A 22291-nucleotide genomic window follows, 5' to 3' on the forward strand; every position below is an offset into this window, starting at 1 on the left:
TTGCCTTGTTTGTCCAAGATAGATGGGAAGTTCATCATAGGGAGTGGTGCATAGTAGTGGGTTCAATCTTAAGATGATTTCTATATCCCAGTGACAGAAAGGGGCAAGACATGTATTTGTATTGTTTCCACTAAGGTAAAACAACAGGGTTTAATATTATTGCTAGATTTCTTTTTGTCTACATTATATCTTGCTTATTGTGTTACTCTGTTTATTGCAAAACTTAATATTTGAGATGCCTTCTGGATCGTGGTCTTGGGGTGGAGTAATAGTAGTAGATGCAGTTGGATTAACGGACTACATATCACGGATGTAATGCCTATGTGAGATTATGCCATGACTGATCATAGTAATAAATTGCCACTATTCTATCAATTGCCCAAAAGTAATTTGTCTACCATGCCACTACCTTCTTTCAAGAGAGATGCCACTAGTGAACCTATGGCCCTCGGGTCCTTTCTACATTAATACAAGCTTCTAGAAATTATGCTCTTTTATTTTCCTTTACTTGTGGTTTTACCTATACCACTATCTATTTGCTTTTAATCTTGTAACTAGCAAGACAAGGGGCCTGACAACCCCCTTGCCAAGTTGGGTGCAAGCATTTTTTTGGTTCGTGTGCAGGTGTTGTTTACATTGTTAACGTGGTGACTCCTGCTGGTTCGATAAACCTTGGTTCTTAACTGAGGGAAATACTTTCTGCTCCTGTGCTACATCTGAAGGAAATATGCCCTAGAGGCAATAATAAAGTTGTTATTTATATTTCCTTATATCATGATAAATGTTCATTATTCATGCTAGAATTGTATTTACCGAAAACTTAGTACATGTGTGAATACATAGACAAACAGAGTGTCACTAGTATGCCTCTACTTGACTAGCTCGTTAATCAAAGATGGTTAAGTTTCCTAACCATAGACATGAGTTGTCATTTGATCAACGAGATCACATCATTAGAGAATGATGTGATTGACTTGACCCATCCGTTAGCTTAGCACTATGATCATTTAGTTTATTGCTAATGATTTCTTCATAACTTATACATGTTCCTATGACTATGAGATTATGCAACTCCCGAAAACCGGAGGAACACTTAGTGTGCTATCAAACGTCAAAACATAACTGGGTGATTATAAAGATGCTCTACAGGTGTCTCCGATGGTGTTTGTTGAGTTGGCATAGATCAAGATTAGGATTTGTCACTCCGATTGTCGAAGAGGTATCTCTGAGCCCTCTCGGTAATGCACATCACTATAAGCCTTACAAGCAATGTGACTAATGTGTTAGTTATGGGATGATGCACTACGGAACGAGTGAAGAGACTTGCAGGTAACAAGATTGAACTAGGTATGATGATACCGACGATTGAGTCTCGGGCAAGTAACATACCGATGACAAAGGGAACAACGTATGTTGTTATGCGGATTGACCGATAAAGATCTTCTAGAATATGTAGGAGCCAATATGAGCATCCAGGTTCCGCTATTGGTTATTGACCAGAGATGTGTCTCGGTCATGTCTACATAGTTCTCGAACCCGTGGGGCCCGCACGCTTAACGTTCGATGACGATTTGTATTATGAGTTATGTGATTTGATGACCGAAGTTTGTTCGGAGTCCCGGATGAGATCACGGACATGACGAGGAGTCTCAAAATGGTCGAGACGTAAAGATCAATATATTGGAAGGCTATATTCGGACATTGGAAAGGTTCTAAGTGGTTCGGGTATTTTTCGGAGTACCGGTGAGTTATGGGAATTCGCCGGGGGAAGTATTGGGCCTTCATGGGCCTTAGTGGAAAGGAGAGAAGGGCCTCAAGGGGTGGCCACGCGCCCCCCATGGGCTGGTCCGAATTGGACTAGGAGGTGGCGGCGCCCCCCTGTTCCCTTCTCCCTTCCCTTCCTTCTCCTACTAGGAATAGGAAAGAGGAGGGGAATCCTACTTGGACTGGGGAGTCCTAGTAGGATTCCCCACACCTGGCGAGCCTCCTAGGGCCGGCCACCTCTTCCTTCCTTTATATACGTGGTCAGGGGCACCCCATAGATACACAAGTTAATCTTTAGCCATGTGCGGTGCCCCCCTCCACAGTTTTACACCTCGGTCATATTGTCGTAGTGCTTAGGCGAAGCCTAGCGTCGGTAATTTCATCATCACCGTCATCACGTCGTCGTACTGACGAAACTCTCCCTCGGCCTCAACTGGATCAAGATTTCGAGGGATGTCACCGAGCTGAAGGTGTGCAGATCGCGGAGGTGTTGTGCGTTTGGTACTTGATCGGTTGGATCGCGAAGACGTTCGACTACATCAACCGTGTTACTTAACGCTTCCGCTTTTGGTCTACAAGGGTATGTGGACACACTCTCCCCGCTTGTTGCTATGCTTCTCCTAGATAGATCTTGCGTGATCATAGGAAAAAATTAAATACTACGTTCCCCAACAGTGGTATCAGAGCTAGGTTTATGCGTAGATGTTATATGCACGAGTAGAACACAAAGAGTTGTGGGCGATAATAGTTATACTGCTTACCAGCATGTCATACTTTGATTCGGCGGTATTGTTGGATGAAGCGGCCCAGACCGACATTACATGACCGCGTTCATGAGACCGGTTCTACCGCCGTGCTTTGCACGCAGGTGGCTAGTGGGTGTCTGTTTCTCCAACTTTAGTTGAATCGAGTGTGACTACGCCCGGTCCTTGTAGAAGGTTAAAACAGCACACTTGACGAAAAATCGTTGTGGTTTTGATGTGTAGGTAAGAACGGTTTTTGCTAGAAGCCCGTAGCAGCCACGTAAAACTTGCAACAACAGAGTAGAGGACGTCTAACTTGTTTTTGCAGGGCATGTTGTGATGTGATATGGTCAAGACGTGATGAGATATAAATTGTTGTATGAGATGATCATGTTTTGTTATCAGCAACTGGCGGGAGCCTAATGGTTGTCTCTTTATTGCATAAGATGCAAGCGCCATATAATTGATTTACTTTATCGCTATGCGATAGCAATAGTTGCAAAAGCAATAGTTGGCGAGACGACCATGTGACAACACATTGATAAAGATCAAGATGATGGAGATCATGGTGTCATGCCGGTGACGATGGAGATCATGACGGTACTTTGGAGATGGAGATCAAAGGCACAAGATGATGATGGCCATATCATGTCACATATTTTGATTGCATGTGATGTTTATCTTTTATGCATCTTATTTTGCTTACTACGACGGTAGCATTATGAGATGATCCCTTACTAAAATTTCAAGGTATAAGTGTTCTCCCTGAGTATGCACCGTTGCGACAGTTCTTCGTGCTGAGACACCACGTGATGATCGGGTGTGATAAGCTCTACGTTCACATACAACGGGTGCAACCCAGTTTTGCACATGCAGAATACTCGGGTTAAACTTGACAAGCCTAGCATATGCAGATATGGCCTCGGAACACCGAGACCGAAAGGTCGAGCATGAATCATATAGTAGATATGATCAACATAGTGATGTTCACCATTGGTAACTTCTCCATCTCACGTGATGATCGGACATGGTTTAGTTGATATGGATCACGTGATCATTTAGATGACTAGAGGGATGTCTATCTAAGTGGGAGTTCTTAAGTAATACGATTAACTGAACTTTAATTTATCACGAACTTAGTACCTGATAGTATTTGCATAACTATGTTGTAGATCAATAGCTCGCGATGTAGCTCCCCGTTTATTTTTGATATGTTCCTAGAGAAAAACTATGTTGAAAGATGATAGTACCAATGATGTGGACTATGTCCGTGATCTGAGGATTATCCTCATTGCTGCACAGAAGAATTATGTCCTTGATGCACCGCTAGGTGAGGGACCTATTGCAGGAGCAGGTACAGACGTTATGAACATGATAACTACTTGATAGTTTAGTGCGCCATGCTTTACGGCTTAGAACCAGGACTTCAAAAACATTTTTGAAACGCCACGAAGCATATAAGATGTTCCAAGAGCTGAAATTGGTATTTCAGACTCATGCCCGAGTCGAGAGGTATGAGACCTCTGACAAGTACTTTGCCTACAAGATGGAGGAGAATAGCTCAACCAGTGAGCATGTGCTCAGATTGTCTGAGTACTACAATCGCTTGAATCAAGTGGGAGTTAATCTTCCAGATAAAATAGTGATCGACAGAGTTCTCTAGTCACTATCACCAAGTTACTAGAACTTCGGGATGAACTATAATATGCAAGGGATGACGAAAACGATTCCCGAGCTCTTCGTGATGCTGAAATTGACGAAGGTAGAAATCAAGAAAAGCATCAAATTTTGATGATTGACAAGACCACTAGTTTCAAGTAAAAGGGCAAGGGAAAGAAAGGTAACTTCAAGAAGAATGACAAGCAAGTTGACACTCCCATGAAGAAGCCCAAAGCTAGACCCAAGCCTGAAACTGATTGCTTCTACTGCGAAGGAACTGGTCACTGAAAGCGGAACTGTCGCAAATACTTGGCGGATAAGAAGGATGGCAAAGTGAACAAAAGTATATATGATATACATGTTATTGATGTGTACTTTACTAGTGTTCATAGTAGCCCCTGGGTATTTGATACTGATTCAGTTGCTATGATTAGTAACTCGAAACAGGAGTTACAAAATGGACAAAGACTAGTTGAGGGCAAGGTGACGATGTGTGTTGGAAGTGATTCCAAGGTTGATAAGATCACCACCGCACACTCTCTTTACCTTCGGGATTAGTGTTGAACCTAAAATAAATGTTATTTGGTGTTTGCGTTGAGCATAATACGATTGGATCATGTTTATTGCAATAAGTTATTCATTTAAGTCAAAGAATAATTGTCATTCTGTTTACATGAATAAAACCTTCTGAGGTCATACACGCAAGGTGAATGGTTTATTGAATCTCGATCGTAGTGATACACATATTCATAATATTGATGCCAAAAGATGCAAAGTTGATAATGATAGTGCAACATATTTGTGGCACTGCCATTTAGGTCATATTGGTGTAAAGTGCATGAAGAAACTCCATGCTGATGGGCTTCTGGAATCACTTGATTATGAATCACTTGATGCTTGCGAACCATGCCTCATGGGCAAGATGACTAAGACTCCGTTCTCCGGAACAATGGAGCGAGCAACTGACTTATTGGAAATAATACATACTGATGTATGCGATCCGATGAGTGTTGAGGCTCGCAGCGGGTATCCTTATTTTCTGACCTTCACATATGATTTGAGCAGATATAGGTATATCTACTTGATGAAACATAAGTCTGAAAGATTTGAAAAATTCAAAGAATTTCAGAGTGAAGTGGAAAATCATCGTAACAAGAAAATAAAGTTTCTACGAAATGATCGTCGAGACGAATATTTGAGTTACAAGTTTGGTCTTCATTTGAAATGATATGGAATAGTTTCGCAACTCACGCCACCTGGAACACCAAAGTGTAATGGTGTGTCCGAACATCACAACCGTACTTTATTAGATATGGTGCGATCTATGATGTCTCTTGCCGATTTATCACTATCGTTTTGGGGTTATGCATTAGAGACAGCTGCATTCACATTAAATAGGGCACCATCTAAATCCGTTGAGATGACACAGTATGAACTGTGGTTTAGCAAGAAACCTAAGTTGTCATTTCTTAAAGTTTGGGGTTGCGATGCTTATGTGAAAAGTTTCAGCCTGATAAGCTCAAACCCAAATCGTAGAAATGTATCTTCATAGGATACCCAAAGGAGACTGTTGGGTACACCTTCTATCACAGATCCGAAGGCAAGATATTCGTTGTTAAGAATGGATCCTTTCTAGAGAAGGAGTTTCTCTCGAAAGAAGTGAGTGGGAGGAAAGTAGAACTTGATGAGGTAATTGTACCTGCTCCCTTATTGGAAAGTAGTTCACCACAGAAATCAGTTCCTGTGATTCCTACACCAATTAGTGAGGAAACTAATGATGATGATCATGAAACTTCTGATCAAGTTACTACTGAACCTCGTAGGTCAAACAGAGTAAGATCCGCACCAGAGTGGTACGGTAATCCTGTTCTGGAAGTCATGTTACTTGACCATGATGAACCTACGAACTATGAGGAAGCGATGATGAGCCCAGATTCCGCAAAATGGCTTGAGGCCATGAAATCTGAGATGAGATCCATGTATGAGAACAAAGTATGGACTTTGGTTGACTTGCTCGATGATCAGCAAACCAATGAGAATAAATGGATCTCCAAGAGGAAGACGGACGCTGATAGTAGTGTTACTATCTATAAAGCTCGAATTGTCGCAAAAGGTTTTCGACAAGTTCAAGGTGTTGACTACGATGAGATTTTCTCACTCGTATCGATGCTTAAGTCTGTCCGAATCATGTTAGCGATTGCCATGTTTTATGAAATCTGGCAAATGGAAGTCAAAAACTGCATGGATTTCTTAAAGAAGAGTTATATATGATGCAACCAGAAGGTTTTGTCGATCCAAAAGGTGCTAACAAAGTGTGCAAGCTCTAGCGATCCATTTATGGACTGGTGCAAGCATCTCGGAGTTGGAATATACGCTTTGATAGTGTGATCAAAACATATGGTTTACACAGACTTTTGGAGAAGCCTGTATTTACAAGAAAGTGAGTGGGAGCTCTATAGCATTTCTGATATTATATGTGGATGACATCTTGTTGATCGGAAATGATACTAAATTTTTGAATAGCATAAAAGGATACTCGAATAAGAATTTTTCAATGAAAGACCTCGGTGAAGCTGCTTACATATTGGGCATCAAAATCTATGAAGATAGATCAAGACGGTTGATAAGACTTTTGATGAATACATACCTTGATAAGATTTTGAAGGAGTTCAAAATGGATCAGTCAAAGAAGGAGTTCTTGCATGAGTTGTAAGGTGTGAAGTTGAGTAAAGACTCAAAACCCGACCACGGCAGAAAATAGAAAGAGAATGAAAAGTCATTCCCTATGCCTCAGTCATAGGTTCTATAAAGTATGCTATGTTGTGTACCAGACATATTGTGTACCTCACCATGAGTTTGGCAAGAGGGTACAATAGTGATCCAGGAGTGGATCACTAGACAGCGGTCAAAATTATCCTTAGTAAAATAAAGATATGTTTCTCGGTTATGGAGGTGACAAAGAGTTCGTCGTAAAGAGTTACGTCGATGCAAGCTTTGACAGTGATCTAGATGACTCTAAGTCTCGATCTAGATGCATATTGAAAGTGGGAGCAATTAGCTAGAGTAGCTCCGTGCAGAGTATTGTAGACATAGAAATTTGCAAAATACATACGGATCTGAATGTTGCAGACCCGTAGACCAAAACTTATCTCACAAGCAAAACATGATCACACCTTAATGTTCTTGGGTGTTAATCACATAGCGATGTGAACTAGATTATTGACTCTAGTAAACCCTTTGAGTGTTGGTCACATGGCGATGTGAACTATGGGTGTTAATCACATGGTGATGTGAACTATTGGTGTTAAATCACATGGCGACGTGAACTAGATTATTGACTCTAGTGCAAGTGGGAGACTGAAGGAAATATGCCCTAGAGGCAATAATAAAGTTGTTATTTATATTTCCTTATATCATGATAAATGTTTATTATTCATGCTAGAATTGTATTAACCGGAAACTTAGTACATGTGTGAATACATAGACAAACAGAGTGTCACTAGTATGCCTCTACTTGACTAGCTCGTTAATCAAAGATGGTTAAGTTTCCTAGCCATAGACATGAGTTGTCATTTGATCAACGGGATCACATCATTAGAGAATGATGTGATTGACTTGACCCATCCGTTAGCTTAACACTATGATCATTATTGCTATTGCTTTCTTCATAACTTATACATGTTCATATGACTATGAGATTATGCAACTCCCGAATACCGGAGGAACACTTAGTGTGATATTAAACGTCACAACGTAACTGGGTGATTATAAAGATGCTCTACAGGTGTCTCCGACGGTGTTTGTTGAGTTGGCATAGATCGAGATTAGGATTTGTCACTCCGATTGTCGGAGAGGTATCTCTAGGCCCTCTCGGTAATGCAGATCACTATAAGCCTTGCAAGCAATGTGACTAATGTGTTAGTTACGGGATGATGCATTACGGAACGAGTAAAGAGACTTGCCGGTAATGAGATTGAACTAGGTATGATGGTACCAACGATCGAATCTCAGGCAAGTAACATACCGATGACAAAGGGAACAACGTATGTTGTTATGCGGTTTGACCGATAAAGATCTGCATAGAATATGTAGGAGCCAATATGAGCATCCAGGTTCCGCTATTGGTTATTGACCGGAGATGTGTCTCGGTCATGTCTACATAGTTTTCGAACCCGTAGGGTCCGCACACTTAACGTTCGATGACGATTTGTATTATGAGTTATGTTATTTGATGGACGAAGTTTGTTCGGAGTCCCGGATGAGATCACGGACATGACGAGGAGTCTCGGAATGGTCGAGACGTAAAGATCGATATATTGGAAGGCTATATTCGGACATCGGAAAGGTTCTGAGTGGTTCGGGTATTTTTCGGAGTACCGGTGAGTTACGAGAATTCGCCGGGGGAAGTATTGGGCCTTCATGGGCCTTAGTGGAAAGGAAAGAAGGGCCTCAAGGGGTGGCCGCGCGCCCCCCCATGGGCTGGTCCGAATTGGACTAGGAGGGAGCGGCGCCCCCCTCTTTCCTTCTCCCCCCTTCTCCCTTCCCTTCCTTCTCCAACTAGGAATAGGAAAGAGGAGGGGAATCCTACTTGGACTGGGGAGTCCTAGTAGGATTCCCCACACCTAGCGCGCCTCCTAGGGCCGGCCACCTATTCCTTCCCCTCCTTTATATACGTGGCCAGGGGGCACCCCATAGATACACAAGTTAATCTTTAGCCGTGTGCGGTGCCCCCCTCCACAGTTTTACACCTCGGTCATATTGTCGTAGTGCTTAGGCGAAGCCCTGCGTCGGTAATTTCATCATCACCGTCATCACGCCGTCGTACTGACAAAACTCTCCCTCGGCCTCAACTGGATCAAGAGTTCGAGGGACGTCACCGAGCTGAACGTGTGCAGATCACGGAGGTGCCGTGCGTTCGGTACTTGATCGGTTGGATCGCGAAGACGTTCGACTACATCAACCGCGTTACTTAACGCTTCTGCTTTCGGTCTATGAGGGTACGTGGACACACTCTCCCCGCTTGTTGCTATGCTTCTCCAAGATAGATCTTGCGTGATCGTAGGAATTTTTTTAAATACTACGTTCCCCAACAACATCACCTTTCCTCTTCGGGGAATCCAACAACTCCTACGGGAGTAGCAATGATCCTCGTCCTTGATCTGGACATAGAAGCGTAGCGGCTCTCGTGCCCCCTCCTCGTGGCCGATCCTCGGCCTGCGTCCAATGCCCAGCGACTGGCCCATGGCAACGACCCTGCCAGGCAGTTGCACCCTCTTCAGCCACTGGTTCATCGAGATCAGGTCCTCAGCGTCCTCGGCGCCAGCCACCACCTAAGCTCCTTCACTGGCTCTGTCCCACTCCATCTTCACGATCTTGCCAGGTAAGATGACGTGTGTTAGTAACAAAGCATGATCAGATCATTGCCCTGGTCATTGGCAATTGTGTCTGACGAGTGGCAGTTGTAAACGATCATTGCTATGATTTGAACATAGCAAGTGCAACTGCCACTGATCAGTGGCAGTTGCCAATCATCAGTGCATCATCAGTGCTATGATCTAAACATAGCACTACATGGTTGGCAATTGCCACTGATCAGTGGCAGTTGCAAATTTGGCGGCATGCACAAGTGGTATGTTCAGAAGCGCCGAAAATGGGATCAAATTTGGCAGCATTCACATTGTTCCTGCTACCTATATGGACAAACACATTGGTCTTACAACATATATGAGCATGCACATTGATCCTACCAACACTAATCAGTATGCACGTACTATGATCATGCAAAAACCCTAACTACGAACAACATGAATCGGTGGCAGTAGCACAACAGATCTAGCATCAACGAACAGCAAGCACAAATCTAGGAACAACAAAGTATCACTACCACAGTACCATTACCAATCTAGCATCAACACCCAAGGAACACTAATGTAATAATCTAACATGAACACATGATCATGCAGCAATTTTGCATCCACACCCGAGGCAGTTGCCATCTACACTATCAGTAACAGCAATTAATTGGATTCGAATCGATTTGTTTGCAATTGGATTGAATCCAATCCTAGTACCCACTAAGCACAAACCCTAAACTATATCTACGAGCAAAGGGGGAAAATGAGACTTACCAGAGTGGTTGTCGTTGGAGTGTAGGCCGGCCAAGGAGCAAACCCTGGCAGGAACGCAGGGCGACCCGAAGAGGATGACCCGGCCATGCCTAGGGCCATAGCCGATGCGCCGGTGCTCCTGATGACGCGCGAGGTAGAGGAAGAGGGCACCATCGTCCATGGCCCTGCCGCGTTCCCCAGAGAAAACCCTGGATGGGGGTAAAAAAACCTCCGGGCACCGCTGCCGCCGTCGCAGTCGATGGGCTTCCCTCCGGTGCCGCAGTCGGGCCCAGGACCAATAGATCCAGATACGAAGGCGAAGGCAGAACAGCATGCACCGCATCGGCCGGAGGACACAACCTGGGGCAAAAAGGGGACGGCGCGGGGATGGCCGCCATGAGGTCAATGACGTTGTTGGAGAGACTGGACACCCACTGGTCTTGGATTGGGTTGCTGCCGGCGATGATGGGGGTGGGGGCGGCGTGACGACGAGCGTGCCATTGGAGGAGAGCATGAAGGAGCGGCGAGGGGGTGGAGAGAGAGCGGTGTGAATGAGAGTGGAAGGTGACTGAAGAAAGGGGGAGTTATGAGACGTCCCGTCCGTCTCCCGCGCTTCCCAATGCGTGCAGCGGACGGGCACACATGGCTTGAGCGAGCCAACCCGCTAATTCGAGCGATCCCTCGTGGACAGGCCTAGATCTGCTTCAAGTTCCGTGCGGCCAGAGAAGCAGATGTAGGCCAGGCAACCAAACAGCCCAAATACATCTCGCGCAGGCCTGGTTGGCTCAGATGCGAGCAACCAAACACGCCCTTGCCTAATCGATTAAACCAACTAAATTGGTATGCTAAGGATTTGTCCAGAACTACTTCATTTCCCGTACAAAAATAACTAGTGCAGCACCGTTTCAAAAGAAAAATTGCGAGGAGGCAGAGGTCAAGAAGAAGAAGCGGTAAGAGCAGATTTTTCATCATCGTTTTTGGTGAGAATTGCTTGCTGAAAAGAGGTGACAAAGGGAAACCAATGAGTGAATCCTTTAAGTCTGACACTGAAGGGGACTGTGTCTCTTTAATATGATAAAAATGACACGTTTTTTCTAATATAGTACAAATTATCATGATGACAAAAATACACGGTAAAAATTAGAATTCAATCTTTTTCACTTCACACTGTTCAAATGATTCTTTTACCAAACTAGTTTTCCTTTATGCCAAGTATTCAAGGCTCCATGTTAGCTAGGACAACGCTGGAAAGATCAGAATCATGAAACTGTAAAGCAGTTGGGTCGAACATGATAACCTATGTACACAATAAAAATACAGAGGAAAAGCGTAATGATCAGTGGAGCTCAGAGTTCAAATAATCAGATTTTAGAAAAAGGTTCAGATAATCTAAGTACTATGTTACTGGTAGTGCTACTGTTATCAATAGCGAAACTGAAAGCGACAGCATGAACTTTTTTCATATCTGAACGCCAGGGCATTATCTACAAGACAAGAATACATGATAACCTGGTAGACTCTGCTAGTTCATTGCTAAATAAACTGTTTGGCGTGTTGCATAGGATGGCCATTTGGGCAGAAAAAATATGACAAACGTGGGACTAGAATGACAAAGACTTGCAAACTGACAGTTCTTCATCTTTTTTGCGAACACCGCAAAAGCTTTGCGCGTCCATGCAGTTGCAAACTGACAGTCTCAAAACAGACGGGCCTTCAGCTCGAACTGCTAATTCTAGCTAGAGTGATGGGGCCAATGCCGGGGTCGGACTTTTGATGATCCCCAGGCTGCAATTTGAGGTTTCGAAGCCTCGGGCAACTATTAGAAAGGTGAGAGCACATGGCGATGGAGAATCCTGGAAAGGAGGAAGGCACATGGACAGAACACATCAGGAAGGACGGACGCACAAGCAAGAGCTCCGGTAGTCAACTATTCAGGAAAGAACTTATCCTTCAGAATACTTAGTGGGCACGATGTTTAGACCTGCTCACATGCAGCTGCTAATGCACGCGTCACCTCTCATCCCTTCACATGCACATGAAGCAAATTCAAAGCTATAGCAATAAACATGCTTATTGCTTATACGGAGTAAGTATTGAGATGGTGAATAAAATGTGCCTCAAAGGTGGTAGCCAAGCAAACACGAAGCTCACACTATTTAGCATACTTAATTGCAGTGACATATAAGAATTAAAAAAGTGCTTGAAGATGATTACCTTTGTTTAACTGTTGGCCATGACAATGTCAAACAATCAAAGTGGCCATGCAGATTGAAGTCACAAACTAGCAATGCAACCATGGCATCCAAAGATATCCGCAACGTTCACAATGTCATTTCCAGCACAAAGAGGAGTGAAAGAAAATCTTCAACGACCTAACGAGAAAATGCACGACCACTAGGCAATCAGCTCGATAAATCACCATTTTCCCAAGAGAAATTATGGTTCCAACTTGCACTTCCTGTGTATAGTTGATATTTTTGTTCCAGAGTCTACAGCAAATTACAGTTACAATGGTACCATGACACAACGGAAATTTTTACACACAAAACCATTCTCATCCTGGTACAATACAATACAAAAATTTTAGCCCAAAGTAAAGAAAAAGACTGGATTGCTATAGTAACAAGAAGTGATCAGATCTTCCCATCGGAATCAACCTTCGGATAGTCTGAAATTATGTTTCTATTTTCTAGACAATTGGTGATTCCCATACCATAGCATTCAACCATCCGCATATCAAAAGTATAAGTAGCATCAGTGCATTTAATGGATCTAGTAGTTCATAATGAGAAAGCCAAATCAGACAATTCGAGCAGCTGAAGATGAGCACGTTGCAATTGCAAATAATATCAGCTATACCAGTGACCAAAGAAGCGTGTACGTTTAATCTGTCTCAGAAAAGTTGAATCACAGTAGCACTCACGAATTCATGATAAACCAATAAGAACTATATCATGGTAATATTGATCAGTACAGACAAAACAAATATTTTATCACATGAGTTGTATCCACAAAGGAAAAGCTAGATTTTAAGATTGTCATGGCAAAGACATGTTTTATACCACAAGTGCACGCAATATGCACCACCATACAGGAAACTAGCATGAATATCAGTAAGATGTAGGGTTCAGACTCCAGAGAGAACTAAATATTGATCGAAGCTACTTCAATTGAACAAAAGAAACAGTCATGATATACTTCCTTCTCTCTCGTGGTACAAATGTCACTAAAAGAATCTATCGTAGTCTTTGCAATGCACAGCCTGCTCCACAAAATGATTGAAAAATCTTCCTAGCAGTGTCATCCTAAGAACCAACTAATGGAACTAGGGAGTGATGCGCAGCTACAGGGAAGCAAACAGAAGCAACAGTTTTCAACACTAACTACTTCATGCTTGTTTCGTTTCACTTGAAGGCGCTGGGTAAAACGGGCCTCTCAAAATCTGATGAATTAAGTACTGGACTAGAACTCTGATACACACCGTCAGAAGAGGGCCATCCAGAAACTGAATAGTCAGTCATCTTGCGCTGCTCGTGCTGCCATTCCGACCGCGTGAACCCTTGCCGTTGCTACTGCCATGCTGCTTCTGCTTCACAGCCAACTCAGGATTGTAGTACTCAAGATACCACCGCACAAACTTCTTGAGCCCTGTTTGGAGATCAGTGGATGGCCGATACCCAAGCTCCCGCTGTGCAAGGCTGATGTTAGCATGCGTGTACGGCACATCCCCGTTCCTTGGCATCTTGACAACCCTCCTCACGGCCTTCACCTTGAGCATCTTCTCCAGTAAATCCACAAGCTGTGTCACCGGCACTGGAGAAGTGTTCCCCAAATTGTATGTCCTGAATGGCGCTGGGCCTCGCTTCTTGCCGCCGCTGCCTGTGCTCCGCCCAGCTGTATCCAATGCCCCAATACATCCTTTCACAATATCATCAATGTAGGTGAAATCCCGGGAAATGGTGGTCTGGTGTGTGCCTCCACCGGAGCTCTCATAAACCGTGATTGGCCGACCAGCAAGAATGTCCCGGGTGAAGAAGAAGTATGCCATGTCGGGGCGCCCCCACGGCCCATATACGGTAAAAAACCGGAGGGCGGTGAGCGAGAGGCCATAGATGTGGTTGTAGACATGAGCGATCTCCTCACCAGCCTTCTTGGTGGCCGCATAGAGAGACGCGGGTCGGTCCGTCCTGTCATGCTCGGAGAAAGGCACATGGGAGTTGAGCCCGTAGACCGAAGACGAGGATGCCCAGACGATCGCCGGCTGCGGGTCGGCCGCGCGAGCCGCCTCAAGCAGCGCAACGAGGCCAGCAACGTTCGCCCGCACATACGACATGGGGTCAACGAGCGCGTGGCGCACACCTGCCTGCGCCGCGAGGTGCAGGACGTGCGTGAAGGGCGCGACGTCGAACAGCTTGGCGAGGAGCTCGGCGTCGGCGATGTCGCCGTCGACGACGTAGACGCCCGAGCGCGCGAGCAGCGCGGCCCTGCCGCGCTTGAGGGCGGGGTCGTAGTAGTCGTTGAAGTTGTCGAGGCCGAGGACGCCGTCGCCGCGGCGGCGCAGCGCGGCGGCGGCGTGGCAGCCGACGAAGCCCGCGGCGCCGGTGACGAGGACGGAGAGCCCCCCGCGGCCGCCGGGGCGCCTGACGCGCGCGGAGGCCCGCACCTTCTTCTCCCAGGCGGCGCCGCCCCAGGTGGCGGCGGAGTCGGGGTGGGCGTGGAGGGAGCGGCGCGGCGCGTCGGGGGCGGCGCGCGGGGCGGGGGCGGAGGAGGGGGCGAGGAGGAGGAAGGCGAGGAGCAGCGAGAGGGAGCAGACGGACCAGAAGGCGAGCTTGGAGAGGAGCGAGGGCGGGTGGTGGTGGCGCGGGGCGAGGCGGTGGTGGTGGTAGTGGTGGAACTGCGGCTTGACGGCCGCGGCGCCGCCCGCCGCCGCCGCCGAGCCGGGCGCGCCGGTCAGCTGCGGCGCCATCTCGATCTGCGGCAATGCGGCGGCTGGCCCTCGCTGGATCTCGGGATTGGTTGGGGGGGCTCCCCTCCCTCCTGGGTTTGGAGGGCCTTTTTTCCGCTTCCCGTTTTCTCAGGGATGGTTTCGATTCGCCTCGCCTGGCCGCAGTATCGTGCTCTCCTCGGTTCGTTTTGGTTTGTTTGTTTGCTTGCTTGGGGCGATTTGGTTTGGTTTCCCCTTCCCCGGCGCTACATTTGAGGAGAGATCGCCGTGCCTGCTTGCGTGGGGATGGATGGATGGATGGACTCCTTTCTCCTCCGTTCCGTTCCGTTTGTTTTAGATTTTCCAGGAGCCCACCCAGCCTGCCAGCCAATGACTGCCTGGGCTTTCGTACTTTTCACGAGTCATCATAATAATAAATAATCCATTTCTCCTTTTTCCTTTTTATTTTCTCTTTTCGGTTGAGAAAATCGTGATGCCGGCCGATGGATCCGCATTTCAAATTTGGAACGTGAAACGCTGCTGGTGCTAGATTTACGGACGCTAAGATTAGCACCTGCGCCGTACAGTTTTACTTTCTTCTACGCATCGAAATAAAACAAATAACTATCCTAAAAAAAGAAATAAAACATAACTGTAACATCTATACGTAATAAACATGAGTTCTTGAGAAGAAGAAAAAATCTGCAAAAGTAGCCGGTGTGTTTACACGGGTGGGCTTCTTCATCTCATCATTACGATTAAAAAATTGCAAAAGCAGAAATACATGTGATTACAGAGGTGGTTGCAAAGTAGTCGGTGTGCGTTTCTTTCTTCTCCCTATCGTTCGTTTCTTCCTTTTGGGCCCTTTTGTAACCAGTGGAGGTGTGGCAACGTGGCCCTAGCTGGCTGGCCTACCAGGAACCGAGACTTCGATGCGTCCTGGTTGTTGGGGAACCTCTCAGATTAGTGCTCACGATCACCATCATCGCTAATCGTTACTGTCATCTGGAGAGTGGCCAGTGGGGTCGATGGTCCTACGTACGGTCCTACACTGGGTCGGGTCACGGGATAAGGATTGGGTTCTCATTTGGGCCAATAAAATCGGATAGAGCTTTGTTCTCGCCGATCAGGCAGGCCCCGGTTGTTGCATTGCGTTGCCGTCCATCTTTGTGATGTGCTCTGCTGCTGCGTATCCGTGTCTCTCTTCGCCATCACACACGAGACACAACGACATGATCCGCACCGGCTGCATTTCGCCGTCCCGTTCTAGAAACTGGACGGAAATATGTGCATGATAGGTATCACTCAACAGAAGGGAAAAGAGAATGCCGTGATACGCACTCACATGGCCGGGTGCGCATAAGCTGTACCGCTGATGCATAGCGTAGTGCTTGGAAACACTATAAAAACTGGACAGCGGTCGGATGCCGTTTGGCTATCGTTCTTCCCTTATCAAAAGAGATGGAGGTCCGTTTCGGGAGAAAAAAAAAGAAGATGAAAGGGCATCATGTGCTTGAGTGCGTATCATTTTGCCTTGAAGGTGAAGCGTCAATGGATCCAATGGGTAGCAGGTGGCGGTGCCAGGGTTCCACACTCGAGGTCAGATCACACGACGAGTTGAATAACCTACCCGACGATCGTTCATCCGCCTGGTCAAGCGCGCGCAGCGTTCCCGGCCGCATCTCCAGACCTCCCACCACACGCACGGGGAAAGGTAAAACAGCTTGACGGTTACAACATACTTAGTACTAGTACGTAAAGTATTCTAAACGCTCTTGTATTAGTTGACGGAGGGAGTACGTCGGTGCACGAAGGTGTTTCCGTGGCAGCGCCGGTGCGTCGCGGTGGTCGGTGGGTGGGCGGGCGCACGCGGGAGACGTGCCTTGCGCGCTCGGGCCCGGCTGTCGTGCTCGGCTTGGCCCCGTCCGATCGTGCACGTTCTTGTCTTGGGGTAGGTGACGCCTACACGTGCGCATGCGTCCGCGCCCAAGGATCAGAACGAGATATCCTCCGCACGCAGTAGTGTGAGGCCTCGATCCTGCATAGAAGTATCAGCACTTTCGGAAACGACATCCGCCCTCTCCATCGTTTTACCAATGAAACACGAAGTGCTCCACTCTGCGTATGATGGGAGCTAGCAATCTGGAGCGCGACTGCCACCATTGCTTTGTTCTATCCGTCTCGACGCACAGGGGGTCGTTCAACTCCCCAACCAAAAACTACACTGATCCAAGCAAGCTTTTTTTTCCCTGAACTGTCCTGCAGCAATTCGTCAGCTGAAAAACAATTGGCGGCCAACTGGAGTTATACGTGACAAGCAGCTAGCATTGTTCAGCTGTTCGAACGGCATAAGCAAACAAATATTTGCATGCAAAAGCACATAACATTTGCAGCCAGGCAACACATAGCACCATGGCAGATATAGGGCAGCAGAAGAACACTTTCGAAAGAGTACATGTTGCTACTTTTCCCCCCATCTCCCCCTTCTATTTGTTAGGTCAAAAGTTATTCAAATCCATCAATTCGATTCTCCACCAAGCTCTACAAGTTACATTCTTGACCAGCAAGCAAGACCTTCTCTCACATAAGTTACCATCGACGCAACTCTACACGACCGCCCCAGAGTCCTCGATCCTATAGCATTAGAAAGGACAAAAGCAAAGTGTGGACGAAACAGCACGAGGACAACCAAGCTGCACCAACAGTAATCTTAAACCAAACTTTAAAAAAACACGGTCCTCTCGAGGGACATGATCAGTAGAACGAGCATATAGCTGCTCTAATGCCCATTTTCACGGGCCTCCTCTTCCTCGGCATCCTCGAAACGCTGGTCATTGATTTGAAGCTGCGAGCATAAATAACACCAATATTAGTTGGATGTCAATCACCGGCACAAAGATAGTTATAGACAAATCTTTACACTGTTATAAAACTATGAGTAGGTGGCGGTATGTTCACCCAGATTACCTGTTAAGCTGGCAGGAAATCAATCGCCACAATTATCATACATTCTTAGTAGACAGATGTAGCATGATCTTTTCATTAGTTGATCCAATTAATATTTTAAAATAAATTTTATTTGCACAAAATTAAAGGTCTAAGATGAACCATAAACAACTCATGCAATAAAAAATCTGTAGCAATGCAAGTATTATGATGGCTTCTATAGCAACGCACGAGTATTTGGCTAGTGATTTCATAAAACAGCGGTGGATCATCATACAGTATATGCAGGTCTTCCCAATCAACAACGAACTGTAGTTCCATTGATTCCAGTTAAACACAAGTGCTCAGAACCATGGAACATGAGCTTTATAAAATCATGGTACTAGTTATCATAGCAACCAATTAAACTCACATGCGGACCATGGTCAACTGTGGGTTTATACACTTGTCTGATATATTGGCCACTAAAAACTAACAGCATCAATCGAGTCAATGCATACCTCAAGTACTGAAGAACTGAGGTCATCTCCACCATTTTGACCTATCGGGTTGGGAATAAAAAACTCAGGGTCGATTCCTGCATGAAAGGTAAGAAATCAGAGCTCCGCTCAGACAATAGTGGAAAATGTAAATAAAATGTACTGTGAAAACTTACCATCAACCATGTGTTCATCTTCATCACCATGAATCCAACCACCATTGGTCATACCCTCACCATGGAACAAGTCACTATCTTCATTTTCTTCTGGAGTTTGAAAGAACACACACATTTTAGTACAGTTCTTCTGATCGTCAGTTTTCAAGTATATTAACTGCAACTCAAATTACTTACCAGCAGTAGGATCAGGGTTCAGTTCAGCACAATGGCAGAAGGCATCAAAAAGTGAATCTACTGAACTTGTGTCAAGGATATCAAGCATGAATTTTTACAAGAAGGCAAACGCTGCTTTTATAATTCATAGCAAAAATGTACAGGGAGTTAATATAGTGTCGAGCCTACAAGTTATTCTCCTGGGGCACTATGGCATTCAGTTACAAGAATAGTGTTTGTCTGCTCAAATGATTTGAACTGAATGAAGTTATCCAAAGAAACATACAAGATTCAGGGTTAGTTGGGCTTGCTAGTGTATGTCGGGCCATGCTTATTTTAAAAGCTGTTGTGGAACTAATTCTGTTTAATGCTAGTTCCTCTCATATTCACACTGCATTTCTGTTATCAGGAACATACATACAACAGTTTGCAGCTTAGATGAGAAAAAAAAATGCCAAACACGAAAACATCCAAAAACGATGAGATTGTCATAACCACTCCATTGCAAAACAGAGCTCTTATTATTAATTTGCACTGCATGATGCACCTAGGAACTAATTAGCTTTGCATAACTGCTTTCAAAATTATAAGAGATTTATCTATATGATTAGTTCACTACATAGTTTTATCTATATTACTACTTGGTTACATCCATGTCTTGATTTCCCGAAAATAGGAAATGATGGAAACACAATCAGAATGCAGTGTTCCCCAACAATGGAAATGAATTTTGTAACATAATTGTCAAACTTCAGTGCCAAAATCAGAAAGATTCGAATTCCGTATGTCTGCTTTAAAACTAATTCCTTAACTGGATAAGTCATTAGAAAAATAGTAAGTCAAAGCGTCACTGTTACAGTAACAATGGAAAAAACAGAAATTAACTGCAAAAAAAATAGACGGCAGACTAAAGCTGTCCCACTGGTTTTTAACAATGAAATCAGAAGGAAATGGCATTGCAAGATAAACTCATAAAAGCATCAGCCATAATGGCAAAAATATAAGAAAATTTTAGAAGGATACGTTGGGCAGCGTCTGCCAGTATAATACGCATCTCAGAGATTTTTGGTAGTTGTGAGTCACTATCTGCTTCAGAGTCAAGATCACCATCCTCTTCATCGGAGTCAGCTTCGGCTTCAATCTATAAACATAACAGGGGTATCACACATTAGAGCTATAGCGCTCAAATAAAGGAGATTATTGCTAGCTAGCTACTGAACAGTGACCACAAAGAGCGAATTCAGAGCCGACCAAAAATCAGGATAAATATAGTAACAAACTTAGGTTTTACCAACACTAGATTTATTTTGCTTACAGACAAAACTAGTTTTCTTTTTCAAACTTCAATCATCCACACGCTAGGGCTGATACAAGTCCCAAGACACTAGCAGCAGACTAACAAACGGGCTGCAAATGGCAAAGTCAATGAGATAACGCAGGTCACTGCTAGCTATCAAGAAAAGAGACACAAACACTGCAAATAACAAAGTCAATGAGGGATAACACCTGTCACTACTAGCTATCAAGAGAAGAGACACAAAGGCTGCATTCGGCGGTCCATGTGCATATTACAGAGAGTAAATCCTATTAAAGAACCGTGTGATGTGGAATTTAGTCCACTCCAACCACAGAGCTATATGCGCTGAGCTACGTTTTAAGTAACTGATTTGATCAACCACACGATTCAGCCCAATCAGATATCTCATGTTTTAACATCCCACTGAACCAAGTGACATTCCAAAGGCATAATGGTGCCAAACAATGCTTTATGTTACACATGTTACTATAATTATCAAATGTCAAAACAAATATGCTGCATGAGACACAAATCTTACACTAAATGACTTATCTTCCACATTAAATTGCCCACAACCCAAATCTCCTTGTTCCTCTAAGCTACATGGCACTAATATAAAAGAAACGGCAACAGAAAGCTTTGTATGCTCAAATGATCCCCCTGGCATGGGTGTTGTGTGCTGAGACGAACTAACAATGCAACCACCAAAACAAACTACAGCAAAAAATACCAACAGAACATCAGGACCAGAAGACTGAACCAGGTCAGTGCAAGTACAGCCCCGACTTCAAACAGGCCACAAATGTTAAAACTGGAAATGCAACTGATCAACTGTTTTGAAATTAGTCACCAATACCACAAAATTCAAACGGGGCGGTTGTACCCTCAATCACCTGAGTGTAGAGGCACGGCGAGGGGTACGCCTCCGGGTCGCGCGACACTGCGTGGAGCGTGATGTCCAGGAAGCCCACCGCGTATCCTCTGCCCTTCTCCGCCTCGCTGAGCCAAATCACCCTCCTGAGAACAGAAACGCAAACGGGCAAGAAACATAAGGCGTCGGAAGAGTTGGTCACGGTGCGGCAGGTGGGCACGAAATCCATCGGCTCGCTCCCTACCTGGTGGTGATGAAAAGCGTTCCCGGGGGCTCCGGCGCGCGGCTGCCGAGGGCGACCGAGGCGGCGCGCTCCACGCACACGAGCTCCTCGCCGGCGGCGTCGTCGAGGCGGGGCGTGCCGTCTCCGGCGACGTCGGTGAAGCGTTTGAGCCCTGGCGCCATGGGGACGGTGGTAGGGACGAAGCAGAGGGCTAGGGTTTCGGGCCTTGGAGCGTGCGAGATTTGGGGATTCTTTCGAAAGGGTTTAGCGGTTGCTGAAGTGGAAGACAGCTTTGTATCCTGACTGCGCCATACGCGGGTCTCCAACGCATTGTTTATGCGGGCAGTAGCATGGCCCAAGCAGTCCGTTATAAAGGCCTGCAGAACGGACCAGAATGCAGTATCCGAATTTTACCAGCAGTTGCAAGATGTTCATTTTTACGCCTCCTTTGGTTCATACTCCCTCCGTTCCAAAATAGATGACACAACTTTGTACTAATTTTATAAGAAATAGTATAGAAATATAAAAAATCATAAAAAGTGAGATAACATACATGATCCCAGTTGATGCATAAGATAGGAATTTTTTCATTGAGTCTAAACTAATGTTTTTTTTCCTTTAAAATGTGAAGGATTGATTCCTATCATATATATAGGAATAGGAATCCATTCCTACAAATGAAAGGGCTTTAAAGAAATTTTTCCTACAAAGTTCCTATACTTTACAATTCCTACAATATTCCTATGAACCAAATGAGGCCTTATTATCACTACTGGCACAAATGCCCGTGTGTTTTTTGCGGGTAATTTTCTTTTTGTAGGCAGATGCCCGTGTGTTTAACGCAAGGAAACTCCGATTCCTACGGTCTACTGTTGATCGGGTCGAAGAACAATATCGTGAGACAACAATCGATATTAGAAAAGGATATATTGGATTTAGACCAAGT

At 45.1% G+C, this 22291-nt stretch overlaps 2 protein-coding genes across 2 annotated transcripts; both read right to left on the reverse strand.

Moving 5' to 3' along the window:
* Nucleotides 1-13424: 13424 nt before the first annotated feature.
* Nucleotides 13425-15593, reverse strand: LOC109740359 (UDP-glucuronate 4-epimerase 3). Its single transcript, XM_020299407.4, has one exon. It carries the CDS (start codon nt 15237-15239, stop codon nt 13791-13793), a length of 1449 nt encoding a protein of 482 aa, XP_020154996.1. The 5' UTR covers nt 15240-15593; the 3' UTR covers nt 13425-13790.
* A 2045-nt stretch (nt 15594-17638) lies between these two features.
* Nucleotides 17639-21680, reverse strand: LOC109740364 (chloride conductance regulatory protein ICln). Its single transcript, XM_020299415.4, has 7 exons — nt 21367-21680; nt 21145-21268; nt 19978-20095; nt 18976-19035; nt 18799-18888; nt 18644-18720; nt 17639-18042 (listed from the first exon to the last, which is right to left on the reverse strand). The coding sequence occupies exons 1-7, from the start codon at nt 21525-21527 to the stop codon at nt 17977-17979; spliced, it is 696 nt and encodes a 231-aa protein (XP_020155004.1). The 5' UTR covers nt 21528-21680; the 3' UTR covers nt 17639-17976.
* Nucleotides 21681-22291: the final 611 nt, after the last annotated feature.

Source organism: Aegilops tauschii, chromosome 4 (genome assembly GCF_002575655.3).
Source record: "Aegilops tauschii subsp. strangulata cultivar AL8/78 chromosome 4, Aet v6.0, whole genome shotgun sequence".
Lineage (NCBI taxonomy): Eukaryota > Viridiplantae > Streptophyta > Magnoliopsida > Poales > Poaceae > Aegilops > Aegilops tauschii.

Excerpts from the sequence above, each read along its gene's own strand:
- LOC109740359 (XM_020299407.4), bottom strand. The coding sequence starts at position 15,239 with ATGGCGCCGCAGCTGACCGGCGCGCCCGGCTCGGCGGCGGCGGCGGGC.
- LOC109740364 (XM_020299415.4), bottom strand. The coding sequence starts at position 21,527 with ATGGCGCCAGGGCTCAAACGCTTCACCGACGTCGCCGGAGACGGCACG. Across the intron at positions 18,889-18,975 it reads GAACCCTGATCCTACTGCTG|AAGAAAATGAAGATAGTGAC; the intron begins GTAAGTAATTTG and ends TTCAAACTCCAG. Across the intron at positions 18,043-18,643 it reads TCAGTTCTTCAGTACTTGAG|CTTCAAATCAATGACCAGCG; the intron begins GTATGCATTGAC and ends TTATGCTCGCAG.